Source organism: Archocentrus centrarchus, chromosome 19, assembly GCF_007364275.1.
Source record: "Archocentrus centrarchus isolate MPI-CPG fArcCen1 chromosome 19, fArcCen1, whole genome shotgun sequence".
NCBI classification, from domain to species: domain Eukaryota; kingdom Metazoa; phylum Chordata; class Actinopteri; order Cichliformes; family Cichlidae; genus Archocentrus; species Archocentrus centrarchus.
In genome coordinates this window covers 19,911,976-19,937,127 of record NC_044364.1, presented here as the reverse complement: position 1 = coordinate 19,937,127, position 25,152 = coordinate 19,911,976, and the positions used below count along the sequence as shown (strand labels likewise).

The 25,152-nt window shown below is 41.8% G+C and overlaps 1 protein-coding gene across 1 annotated transcript in view; it reads left to right on the top strand.

The window, feature by feature from the left end:
* grid1b (glutamate receptor, ionotropic, delta 1b) overlaps positions 1-25,152 on the top strand; it is a 687,574-nt gene that overhangs the window by 600,917 nt on the left and 61,505 nt on the right. Inside the window, exon 8 of the mRNA XM_030755811.1 lies at positions 1,979-2,098. Within this exon, the coding sequence (XP_030611671.1) occupies positions 1,979-2,098 (120 nt within the window). The remainder of the gene's footprint in view (positions 1-1,978; positions 2,099-25,152) is intronic.

The following is a 25,152-nucleotide window of genomic DNA, read 5'->3' as shown; positions in this document are numbered from 1 at the left end:
TTAAAAAGCACTGAACACAAACGCCCTTATTCTCATGTTCAATGTGGACATTCACTGTATGCTGCCACGCTGCCCAGGAAGTGCTCTGCTTTGTGTGCCATACAGTTATTCTTAATACAATTATTCTTAATCCAGTTTAAAGTGAGAGTTGACTTGTCACTGACATGTTGAATGATAGATTGTTACTGTTGTATAATTACAGGCACAATCAAATAGTGATTTATTTCATCGTTTCTAAAATACTAAAACTGTTTATTTACTTCAATGTATTTATTTATTATAGCCTGTTGTGGGATGAATGAGATTTTCTGAATCTGAGTGTGGGAGTTGTACAATTTTCATAAATGTCACAGGAAATATTCCAGCTGATTAGAGACAAAAATATTTGTTCAGAAAAGTTAAAAAAAAAATCTTGCTGTCTCTTTAAAATTCCTCCTAATTTTGGGATATTTTTCCATCCTTCTGACATTCCCCGTCCAGCTTTAAAGCTTTTTTTTTTTCACGCGCCAGTCAGTCATTTGTCAGCTTGATTGTTATGTACGCACTTTCGTTACATCTCGCCCCACCTCACAGTTGATCATTACCTCCAGATGAGTCTCGGCTACTTTGCTGATGAAATGGAAGATAGCTTAAAGCATTCCCTGAGTGAGAAATGGCAGAAGCCGAGCACTTTCAATCTGTACTTTTTTGTTCAGCACATCAACAGATGTGAAAACCTTCGTCCTTCCTTCTCCCCGACAGGTGTGCGTGTGTGTGTGTGTTGAATGCCTTTACTCAGACATATTTGAAAGAGCCAAACATTTTCAAACATTAACTCCCTGCAGGTGACGATGACTGCGACCTTTGCTGCTGACAGAGGAACATTTAGTTTGCTGCCTGCTGTGATGACTGTCTTCAGTCTTGCTTTACATCCAACATGAACTGATGGAAGTTGTGAAGTGACATTTCATCCATGGCCTTTCATAGGAGCAGCACTGCAGTCATGAGCTGAACTCATTCAGTCAGGCTCTGATGATATTCTATATGGCATCTCATTGGTCTGCAGAGCAGTCTGAACTGATAAAGGAGCTGATAAAGATGGTCATTAAATATTTAGGTCTATATTTATTGGCTCCCACTGCACCCTGGGATTTCTGGCATTCAGTGCATTCGTGACATTTTAGGTGTCAGTCATCATGGAGTTATGCAGCCCAGTATTAAAGATGCAGGAAGGGCAGCAGCAGGTGTTTCAGAGGTCACCGGGGTCCTTTCTTCTTACCTCTTTAACCTATCAGCAGCTGCCTGATTGCTGGCAGGGTGTTCAGGGTTATGCTTACTTCTCCCTTTTATAGGCAATTATTTTCACCTACAGTATGTGGCACACACACACACACACACACACACACACACACACAAAAATCTGTAACAGAAGAATCTGTAAGGATCTTCATTTGAAAGGAGTAGGTTTTTAGTCTTTCTGCATTTACATTTTCAAAAGTGAAAAAAGAAATCTCACGATCACATACTCATATTTAACATAAAGACGCATACTGTGCATCTTAGCTCAAGAATAAAAACACGGTTTCTTCATAATCTGGAACAGCTTATGAACAGAGGCCTTACAGTCCCGTCAATAAAACAGGAAGTTGTCATCGTCAGGGTCTCAGAGGCTGGTGTTCCATCAAAGCCACTTACTCATCTGTATATCAGACTCTTGTACCTTGGCATCACTTTTTAACCAAATATAATCATATTAATTATAATGACTCCTTGAGAAGCTCTGTCTTTAAAAACCCACTGTAGGTCACGCTTTAGACGCTAAGAAAATGGATCAGGTTAAAGATGATCATAAAGTAATAAAAAGGAAAGCGTGGAATCTAAAGGTTCTGGGAAATCACAGCAAGCTGAAGCCTTGTTCTGTCAGCCGGCGGGCGCAGATTATCTGTCGCGATCTTTTAACCCTGCCTCTCTCCTCTCTGTCTGTCACCCTCCTCTTCAGGGAAATATCACAGGTCTGACAGGTACGATGGACTTTAAGGACAATGGCTCCAACTCTCACGTCCAGTTTGAGATCCTCGGCTCCAGCTTCAGCGAGACCTTCGGCAAGGACATCAAGAGGGTGAGTTCACAGGGTGTCACTTTAACAGATGAACAGTCTGCATTGCGTGTGTCAGGATGCAGAAGATGTTTTCCTCTTGGGGAAAAAAGGCTCCAAGGTTTGATTTTTGATTATTAAAATAATAAAACTTGAAGCCAGTATGAACCTGTAGGGTCATCACATTATCCTGTAGAGCACTTTTCTGTGTTTGGTAAAGAGGAAAACACAGAACCAGCTTCTTTTTTTTTTTTTTTTTTCGATATTGCAACTCTGTTTTTCATGAAAAGTTTCCAGTGAAGTGGAGCTAGATTATCCATCCAATATCACATTCTATACTGTATGTTTTTTATGAAGCTCTGTTGCTGAAGTGCAAGCGGCCTGCAGCACAGTCTGAAACACATCTCACACTTCCGCTCCACGTGACACACACACACACGCACACCCTTTTGTTTTCACACTCTGTAACTGACACACACACCTTTACATGAGCAGTGTCATGGTTCAAAAATGGCTGGACCCCAAAGACAGACTAATACAACTGATGTGAAGCTTAACAGGATTATTTACACTGAATGAACTACATACGATGAACTGGTGAATCTGCGAAGAGCGACGTGACCCTGAGACGGCGGTCTGGGAGAATTTGGAAGAAGAGAGAAAAGCAACGACTGGCAGAGAGGAGAAAGAGCAAAGGTTCAGAGAACGAATGGGAAGCATTCTTACCTGGTTTAGCAAGACAGGTGGTTGGCAGGGTGGTTTCTATGAGTGGTCCACGCTGAACAGCAGAGAATGGGCAGGCAGGTAGGCTTCAAGTAAGTACTGGGAACCACAGATTGGCTTTGGGTTTGGACTTATGCACAGTAATGATCCTGCTGCACACACAGGAAGCCACGCACAACCTAAAGAGCAAGAAAACAAACAGCTAAGCCACCCAGTCTGCCCCCAGCAGTTTCTCTTTAAGACATGAACACACACACAGCCTCCCAGAGATGAAGCAGACTTCACTTTTTATTCGTTTATAACCTCTTAATGTCCAGCAGGTCACTGGTGACTTGTGTGGGGCTACTGTAAAGTTGGGTTTTGTTTTGGCCACATGCTAAACAGGCACATTTTAAGAAACATCAAGATGTTGTTGTTCTAAAGAGTCAAAAATACTGTAAAAAGGGGTCGACATTAGCCAAATCCAAACCCTAGGCGGGTCGCTAATGACCTGGTGGATGTTAAAGAGCTTAAATCTTGCCTTCATGGCCTCTTGCTGAGGAAACGGCTCTAAACAAACATCTCCGGTCTTCATTTCAGTGTGTTTGCTCAGAGCAGCGTTAGCCTGTAGCACGCAGAGGAGCGCTGCGGGCTGTTAGTGTTGTTGTCGATGGAGTTCAGTGTCATCAGTCATCATGTCGGCCGTAGTGAAGTGCTGCAGCAGCGCGCACCCCTCCAGGCCGGGCCTGTGTTTCTAATATCCTCACAAAGGCTCTGATTGCTTCATTAAACTTTTGGATTCTTACAATATTAAATTCTCAGACTATATTTTTTTCCCCTGTGCCCTGCTGGAGATGCATATGCAGCTTCTCTGCTGAAATGTTTTGTTTTTTTTTAAAGCGTAAACAACTGCTGATGTAACAGAAGGAAAACGCACCTGGATCCACGGCAGGTTTCGAAATTGAGGCGTTGCTTCACTTTCTCCTCGATGGCGAAAACTAAACTTTGGCTTTTACTGCCAGTTGGCTGAGCTGATGTTCAATAGAAGAGCACCTAGAGGCTGTAAGACTGTACATGAACACTATTTATGTCTTTAATTTGTATCTTTTTAAATTTGTAAGACTCTTCAGGTGAGGCGCTTTAACCTGGCAAACTATGAAAACAGTACCTTGAAAAGAAAAAAGAATTTTAACCCAAAAAAAACATAATCTTTATTGAACTGTTTTAAACCTAAATGAGTGTTTGTTTTGTTTTGTTTTGTTTTGTTTTTATTGAATCTTAAATAAGTCGTTTTATTAAGAGAGTCTGAAAACTGTGGAGATGACTGTGGATTTTACAGCTGGTCTGTTGTCATACAATCCCTCCAGGAAGGAAATCTTAAAACTTCTCAGTATTTGTAGTGACATGATTTGTCTTTTTTTTAGGATTGTGCTTGAGAAAACATACAATTTACTATATTAACAAAAGCACTGTTAACAGTACATAAGCCCATAACAGGTACATGTATCAATGTACAGCAATTCACATTACAACCACTGCAGCTCATTACAGCCCACTCAGGGTTATTTTCAGAACCATGAACAGTGCTGCAGGATGTCCTCCGGCCTGCTGTTAATGCTGCTGCTACATGATCACTGTCTGATAACACAGCGCTCTGTAACGGCATAGATATGAATGTCAGCTGACTTCATCTGCTGCTGCTGAGCTGGCAGGAAAAATGATCGTGTTCTTATAGGATGGAAAAATACAGCAAGTAAAACAAGAGAGAGACCACTTTAAACTTTAACGTGCGTCGGGTTGAGATCTGGATGTTTTTAGCAACTGTTGTGACTCATCAGTCTTTGTCATAGGTCTGCTTCAGGCCTCTGACTCGCTTCCTCACAATAGCTCCCGTGCAGAGCTGTCCATCACACCGATCCTATGGAAAAGAGAGATTCTGAAAGGCTGAAAGGCTGAAAAAAAAAAAAAAACCTGTTCCCTTCTGATACTGTATAGTTGGTCAAAAATATATTTAGACTATTGTCGTCATGGTTTATGCTGAAACAAGCAGCACAGTGTATGGATTTTTTAATCCTTTTAGAAAAGATCAAGATCCAAGCACACAGGCCTAGAGACCAGCCGGCTGCTGCTGGTTGCCAGGGAAAAATGTGTATTTCCTAACCAGATGGTGAGTGGTTGCTGCTGCTTTGCTGGCAACTGATGTGAAATTGGTTGAAAGTGGTATACAGAGCAGCACTAAAAATCTCCTTGCCAATGGGCTGGCCTGGGTGCCAATATTTTACACGGAAAACAGATTTTTCAGCAAACACTTGAAAACTACTCGCCAATCGGTGGTGAAACTGTGAAATGTAGACTGTTCACCTCCAAAGTAAAAGTTGCACCTTTTTAAATGTGCTGGTTGCATTGTATGGCACAACATTTAATCCGAAGGTGAAGTGTCGCACTTTCTCAAGTTTCACACCCACTCAGGGGTTAATTAGTGTTTTCAGATGATTTGACATCATCCATTCAAACTATGTTCAACTGCAGGAATCTCCTGGTGACCAAAGCGATTACCAGGAGCTTTTTGGGGGCAGAAACCCTCTTTGCAACCACTTGTCAACTGGTCAGAGAATATGAATTTTTCCGTAATGGCCAGAGGTTTCCGGGGGACTGTGTGACTGAGGCCTTAGATAACTGGAATCTGGTTAAATAGCATTACAGAGTCCCCAGGAATCTTTTAGGATGCTGCAGATGCATTTAAGCTGGCCAGTTTATTTTGTCCATGTGCGTTTAGTTAAGAAGGACTTAACTAAAGATCATAAAGCTATGTGCAGCTGTCCCCGTCCCTCCAGACTCTCAGAGGTCTCTCTGGGGCTGCCTGAGTAAATGACAGAAAGTAAACAGCTCGCTTGTTTCATGCACAGTTTCTATGTTTTCATGTTTGTGCTGCACTTTGTCTTTTTCTCGTTAAGCCGCAGCAAACGCCAGTTTTTTCATGATTACTTTTTTTCTGTTTTTCAGCCAAACACAACAAACTGAGTAGCTCTTCTTCTGGCTGTCAGGATGTTGGCATAATGTTTGTACTGCACTTGTCTGGATACGCATGTACCCAGCAGAAGTATTAAGCCCATGTTCCAAAAAATTGGGAATATTGGATAAAATAGACATAAAAATGTTGCAATTTGCAAAACTCATAAAACTGTATTTTATTTACAACAGAAAATAACAAGATATCAAATATTTATACTGAGAAAATCTATCATTTTAAGAAAAATATCAGCTAATTTTGAATTTAATTGCAGCAACATATCTAAAAAAAAAGGTGGAACAGTAAGTGGTGGCAAAAGTAAACAGCTAGAAGAATATTTAGCAGCCAATTGAGTTAACTGGCAACACGTCAGTAACATGATTGTGTATAAAAAGAGCTTCTTAGAGAGGCAGAGATTTGTAGAGCTAAATACGGGCACCAATCTGCAAAAAAATCTACAAATTGTGTAACAATTTCACATTAATGTCCCTCATGAAACATAAAAAAAAAGACTTTAATAAATATTCCATCATCTAAAGTGCATAATAACACCAAAAGATTCAGAAAATCTGGAGAAATCTGTGTGCAAAAAATAAGGGCTGATACATCAATACTGAATATCCATGATGTTTGGGTATGCCAGGTTTTCAGCTAATTGCTCTTTGCACCTTGTTGGTGCAGAAATACTACTTTAACTGTGTTATCTTTGGCGTTTTTAGTGTTTAGCTTACAAGTTCAAAAATATGATGCTAACTGGGGGTTTTTTTTAGGTTTTTATTGGGGTTTTTCTTTTTTGTTTGTTTGTTTGTTTATTTTTGTTTTGTTTTTTTAAGCCTGTCGTGTCTGCTAGATTTTGCACCAGAATCGTGATTCTGATTCTGTTGTGCCAGACATATTTACTCTTCCAAGATGAGCTCTATAGCTTCTCTATAGGCTGCTCTTGTTAATGTTTGTCCTTTTACTTTATTTATTTATTTGTGTTATTTTTCCGATACATTTGTCCTTGTAATGCCAGAGTTGACAGGCTGAGAGAGAAGAGAAAAATAAATAAATAAGAGAAAGGGGAGAAAATAGGAAAAAGAGATCGCAAAGAAACCACAATGGATCATCAACTGCTGCACTTGTAAAAAAAAAAAAAAAAAAAAAAAAAAAGGACAAAACAACATACAAAAAAAAACTAAACAATACCTGGAAAAATAAATTTATAAGAAAAAAACAAAACAGAAACAACGCATGGCTACACAAACCAACAACCCTGCTATGCTGTGCCTGCATGAGTAAGCATAAGTGTCTGTGTCCATGTCATGAAACGTGCTTACTAACGAGGGTGGAAAAGCCACAGCTCTGCCCACCAGGAGCCCGAGATGGATAGAGAAAGATTCAGGAACCCCGAGCTGGCAGCAACCCATCAAGAGCACTGAAGAACCACGGCCACACATTCCAACTACCCCAGCAGACGGGAGAGGGAGGTCCCAGATGAAGCCCCTCCAGCTGAGGGGTGAGGACCCCAGAGAACCCGAGGCAATGGGAAACCAGCCCCCTATGTAAGCCGGCGGCAGGACCCCAGGGCCCCAGGCGCCCAAGAGCTGCCCGACACCCCACAGGGCCCCCCACACACACGCAGAAGAGGCCAAAGCTGCTCCAAACCACAACCCCCAGGGGAGCAGGCCACCACCCACCCACAACCCAGTGGGGCGGAGGGGCAGGGGGAACAAGAGCAGCCAGCGAGGAGCTAGAAAGAGGCAAGGAACAACAATGTCCAGACCCAGGTCCACTCATACATGTGCGCACACACACACACACACACACACACACACACACACACACTCACACACACACACACGCAGGCACGCAAACACACACATACATGTACATACATTCACCCACTCATATACACCCACAAACAAAGATAAGAAGACAAATGCACGAAGACATACATTCTTCCACATCCACCCACCCTCTGAAGCAGGGGTGAGCCCCACCAGGGCTAACAGCAACCCCAGGACACCACCAACCAGGCCCACGAAGCCCCACCCGACGCCCATCCCAGGCAAGGTGTAGGGAATAAAGATGTGGAATGACCCATCTGTGTCCCCCTCCCTCTGATTAGATAAGTGTATGTACAGTATTTATGTTTTTATGTGTTTTTATTTGTTTTAAGCTCAGCTATCTGAGGAAAAAGTCGAGCTATCGTCACGACCTCAGTGTCGTCAGCGTCTGAGTCACCAAGGACGTTCAAATTCACACCATAGATGCATCCTGTTCAAGCTAGACCCATCATTTTTTTATTGTTGGTACTGAAACTTTGAAAAAAAATGTGGAGTTGGAGTTCTAATTTTGTTATTTGACGTTCGTTTAACCAGTAAGTTCCATTGAGATCAAGTCTCTCTTGCATGGAGACCTGGCCAATGTAGCAGCTATACAAACTCAAACCACACAACATGGAATACAAGATCTACAACCGTGCAGTGATTTTACGAAAGATTCAAAATGATCAGATAACAGCAGCATCATATGTAAGTTTTCACCATTGCATCACAGTCAGTTTCTCGTGGGATTCGTAGCTGTTGAGCAGTCAGATATGCAGCATTGTGAATGAAGGCAGCCATCATTCATGCAGCAGAAAGCATGTGCAAACACTTCTCACTTCATTAATTTTTCCAATCAGCGAAAAAGTTGTTTAACCATGTTACGGTAACCTCGATTAGCAGCGCCCCGGTTCAGAAGTGTGAACGCTCATCCACTGCCATTAAAGCACTTAGTATTTAACAGGATGGATGAGATTTTAATTTAAAATCATCTCCCTGTAAATACACGCTGGTGCTACCTTACAGTAGATTAATCGGTACAGAGGAGCAGGAAATATAATGAAACCATCTGCGTGACATCACTGCGTCACCTTGACCTCAGCAGCAAAGCGGTGTTTCACTTAATGAAAGCCAGACTATCTCAATGAATAATTTTGGTTATTATTAGCTTCTTTCACCTACAGTATACAGTGCACACATTCAATATTGGTGGTACAGTATAACACTGTACCGTATGTTATAGATGCACCATGAAATCAGTTTGGCCTTTGAGAGTTCCTAATTTTTCTTTCTTTGTTCATCAAAGTTTGGTTTTTATTGAGAATGAAGAGGGAAAAGGAAAGAAAACAGGAAAGGAGGAAGCAGCTGGAAATGATGATGAAGAAACCGAGGTGAAAAAAAGCAAAATGAGACGTGAAACAAAAAGTGGACATGAGGACTGGAGTGAATGAACACGTTCATCGTGTTTATCATATTCTCATTTCACTAACACAGTCACACACTTTCGATCTATTAAAGACAAATCTGTTTTTTTTTCTTTTAATTTCTTTTGAAAATAAGTTTACAGTTTTGAGATTGGGGAAGTGATTTTTTTTTTTTCATTTTCACTTTAAATGAAAGATCTCTGACTTGAGTGGGAAATCGCTGCGGGGAGTCTCACTTCAAATCAGCTTTTGATTTGTGCTGAAAACACGCAGCACCCACAGATTTTTTTTTTTCTGTCAAATGAAAGTAAAAAGCAGCGAGCGGACGGAGCGCAGGATCACACCTCTCTGCGAAACATGCGCACACATGAAGGGCTTTATTTATCCTCACTTTTACAAACATGCATAACAATTTAGATGATTTAGCAGCTTGCAGATACCATGTGCCTCTTTAGGGTTGCACACACACACACACACACACACACACACACACACACACAATGAGAGCACTTGCTGCTGCAGTAATGAAGATTTAATCACCTGGCTTCTCCGTCTGAGTTATGAGTCCCCCTGTGTTGCATAATGGCCATTAGGAGAAAACAGGCCCAGAGCTTCTCTCTCACACAGTCTCACACACAAACACACAAACACACACATACCAATATTTATCAATATCTTACCCCCCCCCCCCCCCCCCCCGAACACACACACACACACACACACACACACACACACACACACACACACACACACACACACACACACACACACACACAAGAACAGAAATCTATCTCTAATATACAGTAACTGCTTAAAACACATAATGACGGCCTCATGCTGTGGAACCCTCTCATGTAGGATCTATTGTGTACCCTTTAAAGTGCTTCCTATACATACAGTATGCACAGTATTCATCAGCATATATGTAAAATGATCTATACAGCTTCCACACACAGTGTGTGTAACTGCAGCTGCGAAGAGTCAGCAGCACAAACACAACAAGGAGGTCAGTGATGACAGCATACCGCAGGCCTGAAGCTTTGTCCTTTTTAGCAGACAGTAAGGCGCTTGTTGTTTGTTGTTCATGCTGTGTCTGCTGTGCGTGCTTGCTGATGGTGTTTGCCAGCTTCTACAGTTTTGTAGATCTTCTGAGCGTCTTCAGAATTTAGCCAGCAGCTGCACCTAGTTTTCAAGTACCCACATTATGCTCGTTCATAATTCATAATTTAGTTTTGTGGCTCTTTTAGAAAAGTTTGCATTCTTTAATCCTCAGAAAAAAATTAACTTTTTTTTTTCATACTGTACATTACTGCAGCACCTCTTTCCACCTTATTTCTGACATTTGCTGTCTTAGCGTCTCTGTCTTAAAGGCTCTGATTGGTCTGATCGCTCTGTGAAGTGAGTTATTGGTTAGTTACACTGACGACAGGGTCGATCTAGGAGAGCCATTCCACTTAACTTTAATCCCACTGGACAGAAACTGGCTGCAGAGCCTTTGTGAGGTGCACGAAACCACTCATCATATTTTACTTTTTGCAAATACAGTAGTGATAATATATCCAAACTGAAATAAAATCACATTTATCCTTTAGTTTTTGTTGCAGTGAAGCTGATTTTGCCCATAAAACACTACAATTTAGCTAATGCACGATGACTGCTCCATTGAGGATCCACAACAGAGCACTCCCTCGATGACGCCTGCTTCCAAACAATAAAATAAACCACAACAGCAGCTTCATTGTGTTTGAGAAACAGCCAGTTGTGGTGGTTGAAGATGAGCCATGTCTGAAATCTGAATGATGTACAGTGGCTCCTGGTCCAGTGATGTCCCGATATAAGCCTGTGAAAAAATCTAAAAAATTTACTTTATTTACTGTCTCGGCCTCTTTTATTGAAAACCAGCTGGAAACAAGCAGAAGAAAAATGGTGACCCCACAGATCCAGTCTCAGGATCAGCCACACTAAAAATGGGACAGCAAATTTCTGTGTATTTGTGATTTTAGTTTATTTATTACAGTTCATCACAAACAGATGGCGTGTAATTGCCAACCTGATCTCATTCAGTCACAGACTGACTCTGTCTTATTCCTGTCTCGATGCACCAAAGTCACTCTGGCTGTCTGCAGGTGGTCACAGTCTCGTTTTAAAGGCAGCAAGATCACAATTTTATTGCACAGGGTTGCAATAATTTTGGTCTTCGTCTCCAACCACCATTTTCCTTGCTGAGTTATTAATAAAAGATAATCCTTTATTCATCCCTCATTGTGGGAAATTGATGTGGTGTTACAGAGCAAAATTCAGCCATTCATGTTGGAAGCAGATTCACATCAAGAACTTCAGAATAAGCTCCTACATCACATCATGCACAACGCCTTCATGAAAAAGTGGTAAACATTACCGTAATTACAGAGACGGAGGCAAAGTCAATTCCCAAGGGTTACTGAAGCTTTTCTGCCTTCTAGGAAAATTGGATAACTAGCAGGCCAGAGGTTGTGAAACATGGTGGACTGAATTTTGGTGCAGATCCAGATCATTTCTCTAAAACTGTGAATGCCATTTTTGCTCTCTGAGTGCTGTCCTAGTTTTTCTCACAGCCAGCTGAGTTTAGGTTCCATTGAAGCATAGGCGCTGACAGTAACTCACCAAGCAAACAATCAAAACTTTCTGTAGTGTTAACCCAACATGTTCTCTTCCCATGGAATCAAATACTGCTTTTCACCAAAGACTACTCAGACTACATTAACCCAGCATGTTGAGAACTGACACTTCCCACTGTGATGCCAGGGTGTCCTTTCCAGGCATCCGTATGTGCTGAGTTGATGTTTTGCAGCAGCCACTCTGCAGGAGCAGTCAGATGCCAACAGTATCTGACTTCATAGAAATGAGAACGCACTGGTTAGCCATATTAGCCATGAAACGTGCTAACAGTAAATATGCTTCCCTATCAGCTACTGATGCAAAAAGACATCTAGTTTGTAATTTAGAGAAGAAAAAAACTGCATTATTTGATGCCATGGAAATACAAATCATATAAATATTGTACAAATATTGTTTACAAATTGTAAACCTGATGTAAACTTTTTGTGGCGATGCACGATTTCGGTTTCCGGTCTTACTGGCTGGAAAGCTGTGAGGCTGCTGGTGCCGATGGGTTCGTGTCCGAGCCGAATGACGTTGACATCTGCTTTGCAAACAAAATTAATTACAAGCAGAAATTGAGACTGTCTCTCGAATCTCTCTCCAGCAATCGTGTCGTGCCTGTTTGTCGAATGTGTCCATTTCAGGACAGAGCCGACTGAGCTGGAAACACAGACAGCGGACTGCACTGTTTATCTTACATCTTATTTCTTTAGGCGGTCTAAATGTGTTTGGGGGGGATAAAGATGAGGCTGATCTCACACAGGAAAGTTTTCCAGAGTTTCTGACGTGCAGGTAGATGTTTTTTCTGGCTGGAGGTGCGATAACGGCTACTTGCTCTCAGCACGCATACACACTCAATTCATTTTCCCCCTACAGTGTTGGTGTTATCCGAATCTCCATCTCCATCTTACTTTGCTGTCCATGCCTTTCCTCTCTCCTCCCAGGGCCATTTCTCAAAGCAAATTTTCCCCACAGATGAAACGCACCACTCCCCTCTCCCTCCTCCAGATCAGGCCTGATAGAGATTGAAATGTTATTTCCCTCTTTCCCCTCAAACTTGTACTGCAGCACTCTGATTCTTCAGACCTCCCCCGCGTGTTATCCCATCTATCCGTCCTCACTTTTCTCATCTCATTGACTTTTGATGTGTCTTCCCAGCAATTTGTTGTCGGTAAATCGCCCTCCCATGGAAGGCTGGGGGGTGGGTGGCGAGGAGTGGTATTCTTTCCATCCTCTTCGATGGGCAGCAGCATCTGAACGTGTGTCAGAAGACATTATGCTCTCGCCCACTATCCTCAGAGGGAGTGTCTGCGAGTCGCTGTTTTTAATCAGACGCAGGGCGCCTGCTGGGATGACTACAGCAGACAGATAACCTCTTCAGCTTCTAATAGGGGCCCGATTTAGCTGCAGTGTTTGTCAAAGTAGGGTGTGAGGACTGTCAGGGGTCCTGCAGGGAGTGCTTAATGGGTCATGCAGCAAAATGAGGAGAGTTAAGAACTGTTCAGTTATGAATAAATGACACTGTTAATTGGTTCAGTTTCTCACCAGTGGTTAGGGGTTCCTGTTGTTGATTTTAAAGAGTCGCTTCACACAGCATGAAGGTTTATTTTGTTGTTATTAGCATCTTACTGCTCAATGTCACATCAGTGCATTTGTTTCTTCTGTGTATACATGTAGAGTAGTGCTACTCTGTACGTGATGTAATGTGCCATTCATGTCTATATTTTACAAAGAGACACAGGATCGAACAATATCATTTATGTACACTGCTCAAAAAAATTTAAAGAACATTTTTTAATCAGAGTTTAGCATCACGTCAGTTAAACTTGATCTGGTCAGGTAAGTAGCAGAGGGTTTCATCAGTTTCAGGTGCTTTTTGTTAACAACAGGTGGGCTAGAGGGGCAACAGTGAGACAACCCTCAAACAGGAACTGCTTCACAGGTAGAGGCCACTCACATTTTTCCCTCCTCGATTTTTTTTTTTTTCCACTAGTGTTGCATTTGGCTATGGTCAGTGTCACTACTAGTAGCAAGAGTCCATACTTGGACCCTACAGAGGTCGCACAGGTAGTCCAACTACTCCAGGATGGCACATCAATACGTACCATTGCCAGAAGGTTTGCTGTGTCTTCCAACACAGTCTCAACAGCATGGAGAAGATTCCAGGAACAGGCAGTTACTCTGGGAGAGCTGGACAAGGCTGTAGAAGGGTCTTAACCCATCAGCAGGACCGCTATCTGCTCCTTTGTGCAGGATGAGCACTGTCAGAGCCCCACAAAATGAGCTCCAGCAGCCGCTGGTGTGAATGTCTCTGACCAAACAATCAGAAACAGTCTTCATAAGGGTGGTCTGAGGGACCGACATCCTCTAGTGGGCGCTGTGCTCACTGCCTGGCACCATGCAGCCCGATTGGCATTTGCCATAGAAGAGCAGAATATGCAAATCCACCACAGGTGCCCTGTGCTTTTCGCACATGATGACACAGATGACATGTGACAGCTGTGAAAGGGCCTGGAGAAGCTGTGGAGAACATTATGCTGTCTGTACCATTGTTCAGCATGACTGGTTTGATGGTGGATCAGTGATGATCTGGGGAGGCATATCCATGGAGGGACACAGACCTCTATAGGCTAGGCAACGGCACCCTGACTACCATTAGGTATCAGGATGTAATCCTTGGACCTGGGTCCTGGGTCCTGGGTTCCTCCTGGTGCATGATAATGCCCAGCCATATGCCGATAATACTGTTTTTTCCAAAAACAAATATTTTGCCTTTATCCAAAATAGAGAGTTAGGGCTAGCGTTATTACCTATGATGACTTAGACCTCAAAGGATTAACACGTTTGGATCTCAACTAATGGATTAAAACACCAAAGTCACACAACAACACAAGCTACCTAACCAATATAGGCAGTAGTAGACCTGCAACATGTTCTCAGGGTGTAATAGGGTGTAATTTAGTCAGGTGGCTGCTCCATCCCTCCTTTAAACACAAGGTGTTCTTTGGGGTTGGCGTTCTGATGCAGTCCACCTGCCATGGCAGTACTGACAGACAGCAGACAGAGGTACAGTTTCAGAGACTGATAAAGACCCCCTCGAGAAGTTTGGAGTCACAGATTTGTGTTTTGCATGTTTTTCTGTGATCAGCGTGTCAGTGTATGATTTCCTCCTCCATGTCACGCTGCCTTTCATACACACTGCATGAACAATCCTCATCATATATGCATTTTTTTCTGTTTGTTATTTTTCCTGTTTTCTGTCGGTCGTGTCTTTGTTGTTGTTTACTCTTTTTTCCGTCTCTCACACAGAAGAGCTAAAGAGGTTTGCAGTTATGTTGTGGAGGATAGAAATTACCTACCCATTTGTCCATAATGGGGACTGCATTGTTACCGGCCCTTCTGAAATGAATCCATTAGAAATGTCTGAGAACAAAAATGAGCCTCAGACGGTACTAATTTCTAATCCCTGAGGTAATTTGGAGTCGTTAACAACAATTTGTGCCTTTGAAAACTTGAAGCGTCCTAATTTTTATGAATAATACATGGGAGAAGATAGATATTTCACTCCCTTTTTATTTATTTTTTTTTCAAAGCTGCTAAGATGGGATCTTTTTTTCTTCTCTATTAGGTGTGGGCAGTGATGAATGACCGCTGAGATCTTGGACATCCTATAGAGAGACACCAAATTAGGGTAGCTGATAATGGAAGGACTGAAAAGGAAAAAGCTGTAATGAAACAGAATGATGAAAAGCAGATGTAATGTTTGGATTTCAGATGGGACCGTGTACGAAACCCAGCCCTTTGGTTAGCCAGTTTTTCTTACTCTTTATCTACATTTCTCAAAGAAATGCCCTTTGTCAGATTATATAGTTCTGTAATAAATAAACTTTTACTCCATCAAAATTATATCCTCAGAGCAAACAAAGCTAATGCTAAACCTCACTGTGGAACACTGACTGATTTAACAAGATAAAAAGAAATGCAGGCAGAACTCAGAATGTCCAGAGCATAACATGCTGCCTTAATGGGCTTTGTGTCCATTCTGACAGTGATGATATTTTTGTGCTCACTAAAGGTTTAAATGACCTGCATAATGAAAATGTACTCAAAATTTGACCTAATGAATTAGATTAAGGCTGAGAGTACTGAAAACTTTCTGAAAGCAGGGCAAAAAAGTCAGATCAGGGTTTTAATTCTCTAAAAGCTATTCTTTCTTATGGGTTTCCAGCTCCATACTTTTACTCTAGCACTCTACTGGTGTCACTATGATTTGCAACTAAAAAAAAAATCCTAAATGTCTCTAATACTGGGCCTTGGTGCAGCACCTCAGTATGTCTTCTGTCTGAAACAAGCTCTTTTAACTCCTCCCCCTTTTAAGACAAGATTGGATGCCCCTTGTACAGATTTGAAGAGCGAGTGGGCGGGGCTTCTGTGATTGCCGCCAGAGCTGTGTGACTGAAGCGCATGACATGGTAGAAACAAGCTATAGCTGTGCACTTTAGTCAAGTTCCTGCCACATTGAAGTGAAGCCAAGAATTTAAAACAGCGATAACTGTTCTGTATTTGTACTCGTTTTATCGTTGATTTGGTTTTTTTTCGATGTGTCTTCCTCTTTTGTATTAAAGTCCATTTTTAAACTAATCAGCATTCTACCCCTGCAAAGCGCCATCTTTAAACTGTGTGTTATTGGCATTTTTTTGAGTGGAGATTCTCCTGATACCACCAACCATCACAAATGGAGGATGAGCTCATTGTCTCCATCTAAGCTTAAGTTCAGTAAGGAAGGTCTATGATCACTCATCTACCTGGTTTCCTGGGTGTTCAGGCTGCGAGTCTATTCTCTACATCACTTCCACTTTCCCACGCAGTCAAAGTTAATACTGACATCATTATTCTTTTTCAGTCCTTTTCTTACCCGCCTTCTATGAGCCAATCAGCCTCTGGTCTGTGTGCTTAAAATCCCAACACTCTCCTGTCATTTTGGCTTTCAGAGTCTTCTGTGGAATGCTATATATGTTCATATCATTTTATTGTGCTATCATTGGGTTTTTAAATTATGTCCAGTTCTGCTAGCAGCCTGCTCAGTGCTGCCATTATCTCCAACCAAGATCACACCAAGTCCTCTTCTTCCTCCTGTGGACCATACTAGGAGAACGAGCTCCAGCACTGCATCCCGGCAGCACTACTCTTCTCTGCAGCTTCTCATTGAAAGTAACATAAATGGTCTCAGTGTAGCGCAATTGCAAGAGCTTGTTGCTGCATCAGGCATGATTCCCAGGCATAGTACTTGTTGAGTTGTTGAAAGATTTTGCTTCGGGCCAGAGGTCATGGTGGGACTTTCAGATGTTTCTCTGTTGGCCACCAAAGTCAGCTCATCATTCAAAACCATCTACATGAAGTATTTTTATGATGAAGACGTGTGTCAGTTAACCCCTTAACTGGCAGCAAAAAAATCACCTGACAAAAACTACATAACGCCTTCTGGTCATTATTGGCTCTGAAAAACCCATTTCATAGCCTATTAATCGGCTGCGTCTGGTCCGCGGGCCGAATGAAGTGCATTTATATGGCAGGCTAGACCCGCCCATTTTGACTGACACCTCATTCGGCCAATCATGTTAAGAAGTGGGTTTCCCAGAGCCAATAATACTCAGAGGGCGTCACGTAGCTTTGTCAGGTGATTTGGTGCAGCCAGTTACATGATTGGCCGAATGACGTGTCAATAAAAATGGGAGGGTCTAGCCTGCCATATAAAAGGGACTACAAACGGCCTGTCACCGGGCCCTTGCCAGTTAAGGGGCTACAATGACAATGATGGGAAACTGGATTTTCTGAAGTTTAGTAATCCAGTGAAGGTTGAATATGAAGTGTGGCTCTGCAGAGTCCCTGTAGCAGCACTAATTATCCACCACCCACGGATCATCTTTCAGATGAACAAAAAAGGTAGAAATCAAAAGCTGGCAAATGCACACACGTGTGCACTAATTGCCATTTATATCACTGTGTTTTCTTTGAAAAGGCCCCGGAGAGAGTAACTTTGTGTAGATTAGAAACATCAAAGTGGTTTCATAACAGTATAAATGCATCAGAGAATATTCTGTGAAGAGTGTAAAACACAAATCCTGCATGGGTGTGTGTGCGTGAGTTTGAGTGTGGGTGGCGTGTGTGTGTGTGTGTGTGTGTGTGTGTGTGTGTGTGTGTGTGTGTGTGTGTGTGTGTGTGTGTGTGTGTGTGTGAGAGAGAGAGAGAGAGAGAAGGCTTGACCTTATTGTGTTTGTCTGTCCTTGGAGAAAATCTGTTTACTTCAGCAAAAATCTCTTCATACAGACTTTGCTTTCACAGTTCATGTGTGCGCGCTCTGCATGGTTGTGCATTATAATTGTAGCAGGACAGGATTCATATTTACTGCAGAATGTTTCCAATTAGCGCCACTTTTTTCTTTCCATGAGGTACTTTTACTTTGAGTATTTCCAGATTTCAGACTCAAGCCAGGGTGAAGTTTTCTGATAATTTGAGAGATAAAATGCTGTTCCAGATGAGCCTAACAGGACAGTACTGAGTAACAGCAGACAGCTTTGGGTTCAGTTATGGCACTAAGAAATGTTTGTTGGCCCAAATGTCACAGAACATCGAGGCAAAGTCGAGGCAGCCAGACTCGCCAGAGTCAGCGCATTCAGTCAAAGTTAAGATGGTGCAGTAACACAGAACCCTCAGATCAAACTGTTAACACTGATACCTGATGCAGTGTTTTAATCAGTATCAGACAAACAGGATCAATACTTGCCTAATTTTTACCATGATGACAAATACATAGCAGCAGCGCAGTGGCACCCTATGGCAGCTGGGAAAGGCTCCAACCAACCCCCAACCCTGAAAAGGATAAGCAGAAGAAAATGGATGGATGGATGGATGGATGGATGGATGGATGGATGGATGGATGGATGGATGGATGGATGGATGGACAGTAGCAGCTACACCAGGGGTAAGCACCTTCACTAACAGAAGAGGCATTTGGGATTAATAAAATCTGCATGCAGCCACAGAATATGTTTGGGCCTTATGATGAAAGTCACACAGCCTTTTAAATATCAATTAGCAAACATTACTAATAGGTGTGAATAATTGCTTTTTAATGAATAACTGCATAACAAAAATTTAATAAGTAATTATTCTGCAGTGCACTTTAACTTTGCATTTTAATTACAATAACACCATGTTATTTTTGTGGGGGCCTTTTTCAGTCTTAGCTGTGTTTATATAAACCACTCAAAATACATGTTTGATAATGAATTAAATATTTAGCAGCCCAGCAGCTTTGACAACAGTAAAAGCAAAAACAACTAATTTTGATTAAAGTCCAGTCACTCATCAATCGCACAAGTAATCCGTATGCTGCATTTGCCTCCACAGGGGACTCGACTAACCGTTGTTTTCCACTGAGGTTCAGCAAAATGAAAAGGATAAAGTGACAGATGCAGGCGATGACGCACATATCAAAACACTTTTTTTTCTAGATTTGGTAAAAGTGTGAAGAAATGCAAATCAGTGCAGCAATGATGAATATAAATGAAATAAATAAATAATCCATTGTTCATTTTCATCAAGTTTTTGTCAGTGTCACAGGGAGCCACTGCAGATGGGAAAACAAGCCGCATGTTCAATCCCCCTGAGCTGGACTGTCACAGCTGATGACAAATGGTGTGGAGCACAATGAGTCCAACCAATAAGCTTTTTCTGAGGTTTCGGTCCTTTTAAATAAATAATAAAGGTGCATTTAACAGTGTTAACAGTGAAAAGTACAGACATGGATCCGAACATCAGGGCGCTTCAGTTCCTTAATAAACTTGAATGAAAAGGGAGCGCTTGTTTTCATTATTGTGAGTCCAGGCCTAGCAGCTCTGGTTGTACGGGCTCAGTGAAGATGATTTACTGCAGATAGACAAACAAGGACCCCACACTTAATTACAGAAGTAAGAATACGTTACAGTAACCACCCACACTGTGTGACTGACAGGGGATCTCTGGGACATATATACTGCAGTGACAGCCAAGTGAAGATGGGTTCAGTGCTGTAAATCTCACCCTATAAAAGTCAATTTAAATCTTTAATCAAAAAAGGGATGTGGAGGAGGTGAAGGTGTGGAAATAAAAAAAAAAAAAATGGGGGTGGTCGAAGCAAAGGGGTGAGGGGGAAGTGAGAAACGGTAGCAAATGCTGGCATTTCACTCAGCTGTCCACGGGGGAGTGAGTTAGAGAAATACAGCCTGTGCAGCCTTTTGGATGACAGGAGGGAGGAAAAGAGGCCTGACATTTGAGGAAAAGGAAAGAAGCGGAGAGGATGGGAATAATGCATGAGCAGCGGCACTGTGAGTGAGGTAGAGATTTATCCGCCACGTTGACCTCCACGGGGAGGAGAGCACGACATTAAGGCAGAAACTGGATGGGAAGTGAACACTATATAAAGTGTTTCTGAGGATTTTTGAATTGACAGGGATTTGATTTAAGCTTCACTTCATCGGGTAGTCTGTTTTAAATAGAAACCTCCTCTCCAGAGACTGAAACCTAACTAAAAGTCACCGAGTCGAGTCCAAACACCAGCTCGCCAACAAAATCCAACAAGTGCAGAACAATGTTCATGAGCCTTTGGATCATTATTTGCCATTTATTGGAAATTATATTTACACTGATTACTCACAACATTAAATTGAGTGACACATTGCAGTACAGTGTCCATCTTTTTAAACCTTGTGTCCTGGTTTCTGTGTGGATGTTACTTTGATGTCTATATAAATGTGATTGAAGGCCAAGAGTACACCTCCCTAGACAATGCACAGAAACTGCTCAGGAATGGCTCCAGTAGCACAGCAAAAAAAAAAAAAATGTTGAACCTCCATTTCTCCAGATCCATATATGACCAAACATTTGCTGGATGCATCAGAACTCCCAAATAATCTGCTGCCATCACCTGTTGATAGACATTTATGTGCATTTAAAGGCATTCTTGGGGAGAAAAATATAATTTTCAGAAATTATGTCCATTTGATGTTTAGCAGCCTGACAAGTAGACGTGCCAACAAGGTAAAGCTGCAGGTCATGAAGATTCGAATCACTAAATTACTGCTAAGGTCGCTTCAGTATCCTGACAATGAAGAAAAAGAAGAAAAGAACGAAGCCCCGTAATGAAGTTTCCTTTGGAACAATGTTTGCATTCAGACGTTTGAAGAATTCGATGAAGGTCGAGCGTATTCACAACCTAATCGTTGCAAGGCAGGAGAGAAGAAAGGCTGCAGCCACTTTAGCTCAAAGAAAAGCAGCCAGTTCATCACTACGTGCCCGATCAGAATCGAGCAGATGAAGTTTTAATGCACGTCCCGTCTTTTTACTGCCTTCCTGTCTGTGGGCAGTACAGTGATAGAAACCTTTAAAGACTTTCTCATGAACTGGACCGTGTTTGTGCTGTTCGTGCCTTTTGGAGCAGTTTTAATGAATTTATTTGACAAATAATATGGTTCTTGTGTGGTTAATTGTACAAAGCTACTGTCCAAGAAATCTGAGCTGCAGTTTTGCTGAGTGAACTTCTCAGATTTTATTTGGATGCTACTGAGCATTGATTAGCAGGTATTTGTGAACCATTTGCTGACTAAGTCAGCCAGCATCTGCTGATCAGCCTAAATCTTTGGCTCCATGAAACCAGGATAGTGACCACCACAATATCAGTGTTACACTTTGACCCCTGGATATCACAAACCAATGGGTCGTGTCACTGTTGCTACATCTATGGGTTTAAGTCAAGTTTTCCTGAATTGAAAGTCAGTGTTTGTGCTTCTGCTTACAATGAGAATGTCGATCTTTGCCAGATCTATTGAAGAATGTCAAAGTGTTTTCAGCCAAGTATTGGCAATTGTAGAAATGCCAAAAAAAAAAGCACACAAAGTATGAGTTATGCTGTGCGACCCTAGAGTTTCTTTTATTAAAGGTTTATACTTAGCAATATTACTTTCCATAACAGACTGCATTTGTGTGTGTTAACATTTAAGACCAATGTAACCTTTTCCAACTCCTTTCATTACAGAAAGATAAATATAATTAGGAGTGTTATTATTATTATTTCAATCCCCCCCTCAGTATCTACTCTCTGTGGACTCACTTTTGTGCGATGCTGCTTGGTTTGTGGAGTCCTGTGTATTTATTTGAATCACCAGTTTACTTAGAGAGTGTTTTAAAGAAATCAAGGGACATAAATATGAATTAATTGAATAAAAAGAAACAGCAGATATGTCGCTGCTCTGTGCAGATGGTGGAATGTGCTGATCCCGTAAACGTCCCTCGGGTAGATTCTCGGAGCATACCTCATATTTTTGTTGTCTCCTTGCCCTCTCATTACCAGCTCCTCTCGCAGCACAGAGCAACATGGCTGCCGTAAGTCAGCAAAATGAGCTGCAGTTAGAAAGACAGGCCGTACGCCTGGGACTGCCTGGTATTTTGGAAAATCTGTTTCTACTATTAATAATCTAATAATTGTCAGGAATTATCGGTGGTCTGTACACAGTGATGTGCAGCTTGGCCTCTTTGGTGCAGAACAAATTGTCTTCATTATTTCTTCACAGCAAAGTTTAGTTTTGTTGAAGTGCAGTTAAAAAGTGCGAACAGCAAAAAAGAAAAAAAAATGAAAAGCAGTGTCGAGCTTTGACTGAAAATGTGATTCAGCACAGTCTTCACTCATCGCGAGCTCAGATTAGGAACATATTTCATCCTAAAAAAAAAAAATAAATCACCATCCAAAGAGCTTTGGAACTTTGGTGGAATAGAGTTAATCTGTCAGCTGAAATTAGAGAACAAATCTGTTGGATGCTTTTATTGCACAAAGCCAAGAGGGGGCAATCTTTCAGAGTTCATTTTAATTACAGATGGAAGAGTTTTCATAGAGGATTCTTGGGCTGAAGCCTTCTGGCAAACCTTAAATAGAGAGCATGCTACTTAAGCCATACAGTTTCTGCTGCCTCTGCAAGCCACTTTACAACCCACCTTCAGCTAAGACGTTTGTTGTCATCCGTGCCTAATTTTCTGTCATTGCTGCCTCTTGCCTTATATGAGGAGCTTAAAGTAAGTTGACCTTTTTGATCTTAGCAGCAGCAGTTAAAAATTTCCACAACATACAAACATCTTGATTTTAGTTATAATCCTTGCCCTCTGGGTCTTGTGGATCAGGCTTGTTCTGTTGCATCTTCCAGATCCTCTATCACATCAGGGTCGATGCCTTTCTATATGCTTGTCAGTCATTCCTGAGCAGTGGAAGAGTGCACTGCTGTGGGAGTGGGAGCTACACGATTCCCAGACCTGAAGGTTTCCCAGCAGGACAGATGATTATTGTTATTTACTTCACCTGTCTGTGGCTTGAATGGTGTGGCTGTGGCTATGTCACATCAATCTGAGTCTATAGTTAAACGGATCGCTGCACTCAACAAGCACAAGTTTATGTCACAGTGTAATTTTACAGGTTTACAAACTAGACTCCTGTCTAGAGTGTTTTAAGCAAAAAGAAGAAAAAAAAAGTCAACTAGCTTTTATTGTTGAAATGTAACTAATATTGGTTTCTTTCTGTATTGGCAGCATTCACTGGCTCAGCTGGACTATTGAGTGAGACACAGAAGCTCATAAAAACTGGCAGCTGCCATCTTAAGCCCTAAATCCTTCCTCAACATTTAACACCCCCTCTGGATGTTGTGGATGTGGCATCACATGTGGTTTAACTGTGCTCTACCTTCCCCTCTCCTGTCCAATCCCTGCCTTTATTTTTACGCCTGACTTCCCTTTGATTTACAGCCGGTTGTGTCGTCTCCAAACCTAAAGCTCAGCAGAGACCACAGCTAAGCGTGTTTAGCATCCATGGGAAATCATCTTCTCTTTCTTCTTTTTCTTTAAACTTCTGCTGCATGTCTTCATATCAGTTTTGATTTATTCCTCATTTTTGGAGGTATTACATATAATTATGTGTTGGCTACATGATTACTGAAGTGAAACAGGACAAGGAAAAGTATTAAATGAAGGATTACAAAATATAAGAAGGCTTCATGACACCCCTTTAAAAGAAAATTACAGTTTTCATTGTAGCATTAAAATTTAATGCAATTTAAGAGCCTGCGAAGCCTAAAGTATTACATTTGTAGGACATTAAAGGAACCACCAAACATGAATCATGGAGTTATTCCAACAACAGTTGCCTAATCTGCTTTATGAGTGTGTGCTGCTAACAGAATTAATAATGGGCTGGGGATGGCGATGGCATCTCACATACTGTAAAAGACCCATTTCTGCCCTCCAGGCAGCAGACGTCCCACCAACTCTGCAGTGTTTTACTGTCACTCTGAAGATCCAGAGGGAACAGAAAGCATTCATCACTGCTGGGCGTGCAGTTTTAGTCTTTCTGCGTGATATTCTTCCTCTTCTTTCTTGGTCGATTTCAACGGCTGCTGCGATGGTCCAACACTTCAAAAAAAAAAGGGAAGGCTCGAAGCGGAGCTGGTACTTCAAACTGTGGAGATTATTTATGTGTGTCTGTGAGTTAATGAAGGCCACCCCCACTGTGTCACACACATAAAGAAAAACGAGGGTTTGAGATCATCTAAAGGACAGCAGTGCTCAGAATAGCTCCATGATTATTAAACAAGCGCTCCCTCCTTCTTTCCTTCTCCGCCTCCTTCCTCTCATTTCCATTTACTCTCACTCTCACTGCTTCTCCATCAGCCTCGGCGTCTCTCTCATTCTGTTCCTCTCATCTTGAAATCATGTAGTCATGTCTGTTTGCAGGGCATAAGCAAAAAGTGTGTATTGTACTGCAAAGCCCTTTGAGACAAATATGTGATTTTGTGTGACACAGATTATTAGACTTGGCAAACTCCTTCCTTATAGCTGTCCCTATTCTCTCTATAAGCTATAAACATCAGCTGTGTCTGATGGCTGGGAGCACTTATCAGTTTTAAGTATGGAAAACTAAATCCAACCATCAAAAGCTGTATTTTTCCAATGGACAAGACCCAAGGCTGCAAAAAAACAAAAACTGCAGTTCCTCTAATGTCCACTTGCAGCTAGAGGCTAGAGGCATTAGAGGCTGCAGCCAGCTATAGAGAAGTTTTTGGGATTTTGTTAAGGCATACAGTTAGGGATGACTGTAGCCTATAGCTGGGTCCAGTCTGGAATCTCATAAATAATAAGTGGCTGACGTCATTGTCTGTATTTATGCTTGTCTGTGGTTAATTATCTTCTGGTTGTGTCCCAGTGTTTTACATATGGTGACAGCTCATAGAAACAAATAAAATGTTGGGAACCAACGGTACTGAAAAGGCTGACTGCAATAGTTGCAGACTGCACTGACCCGACGTAGAATTCCCTCTGAAGTCCCCATCAGTCTTCATCAATGAGTGGATCTTTTTGCAACAGGGGACTCGACTCAACCGGTTGGCAACTGGTTGTATTCTGGTTATATTCCTATATTAA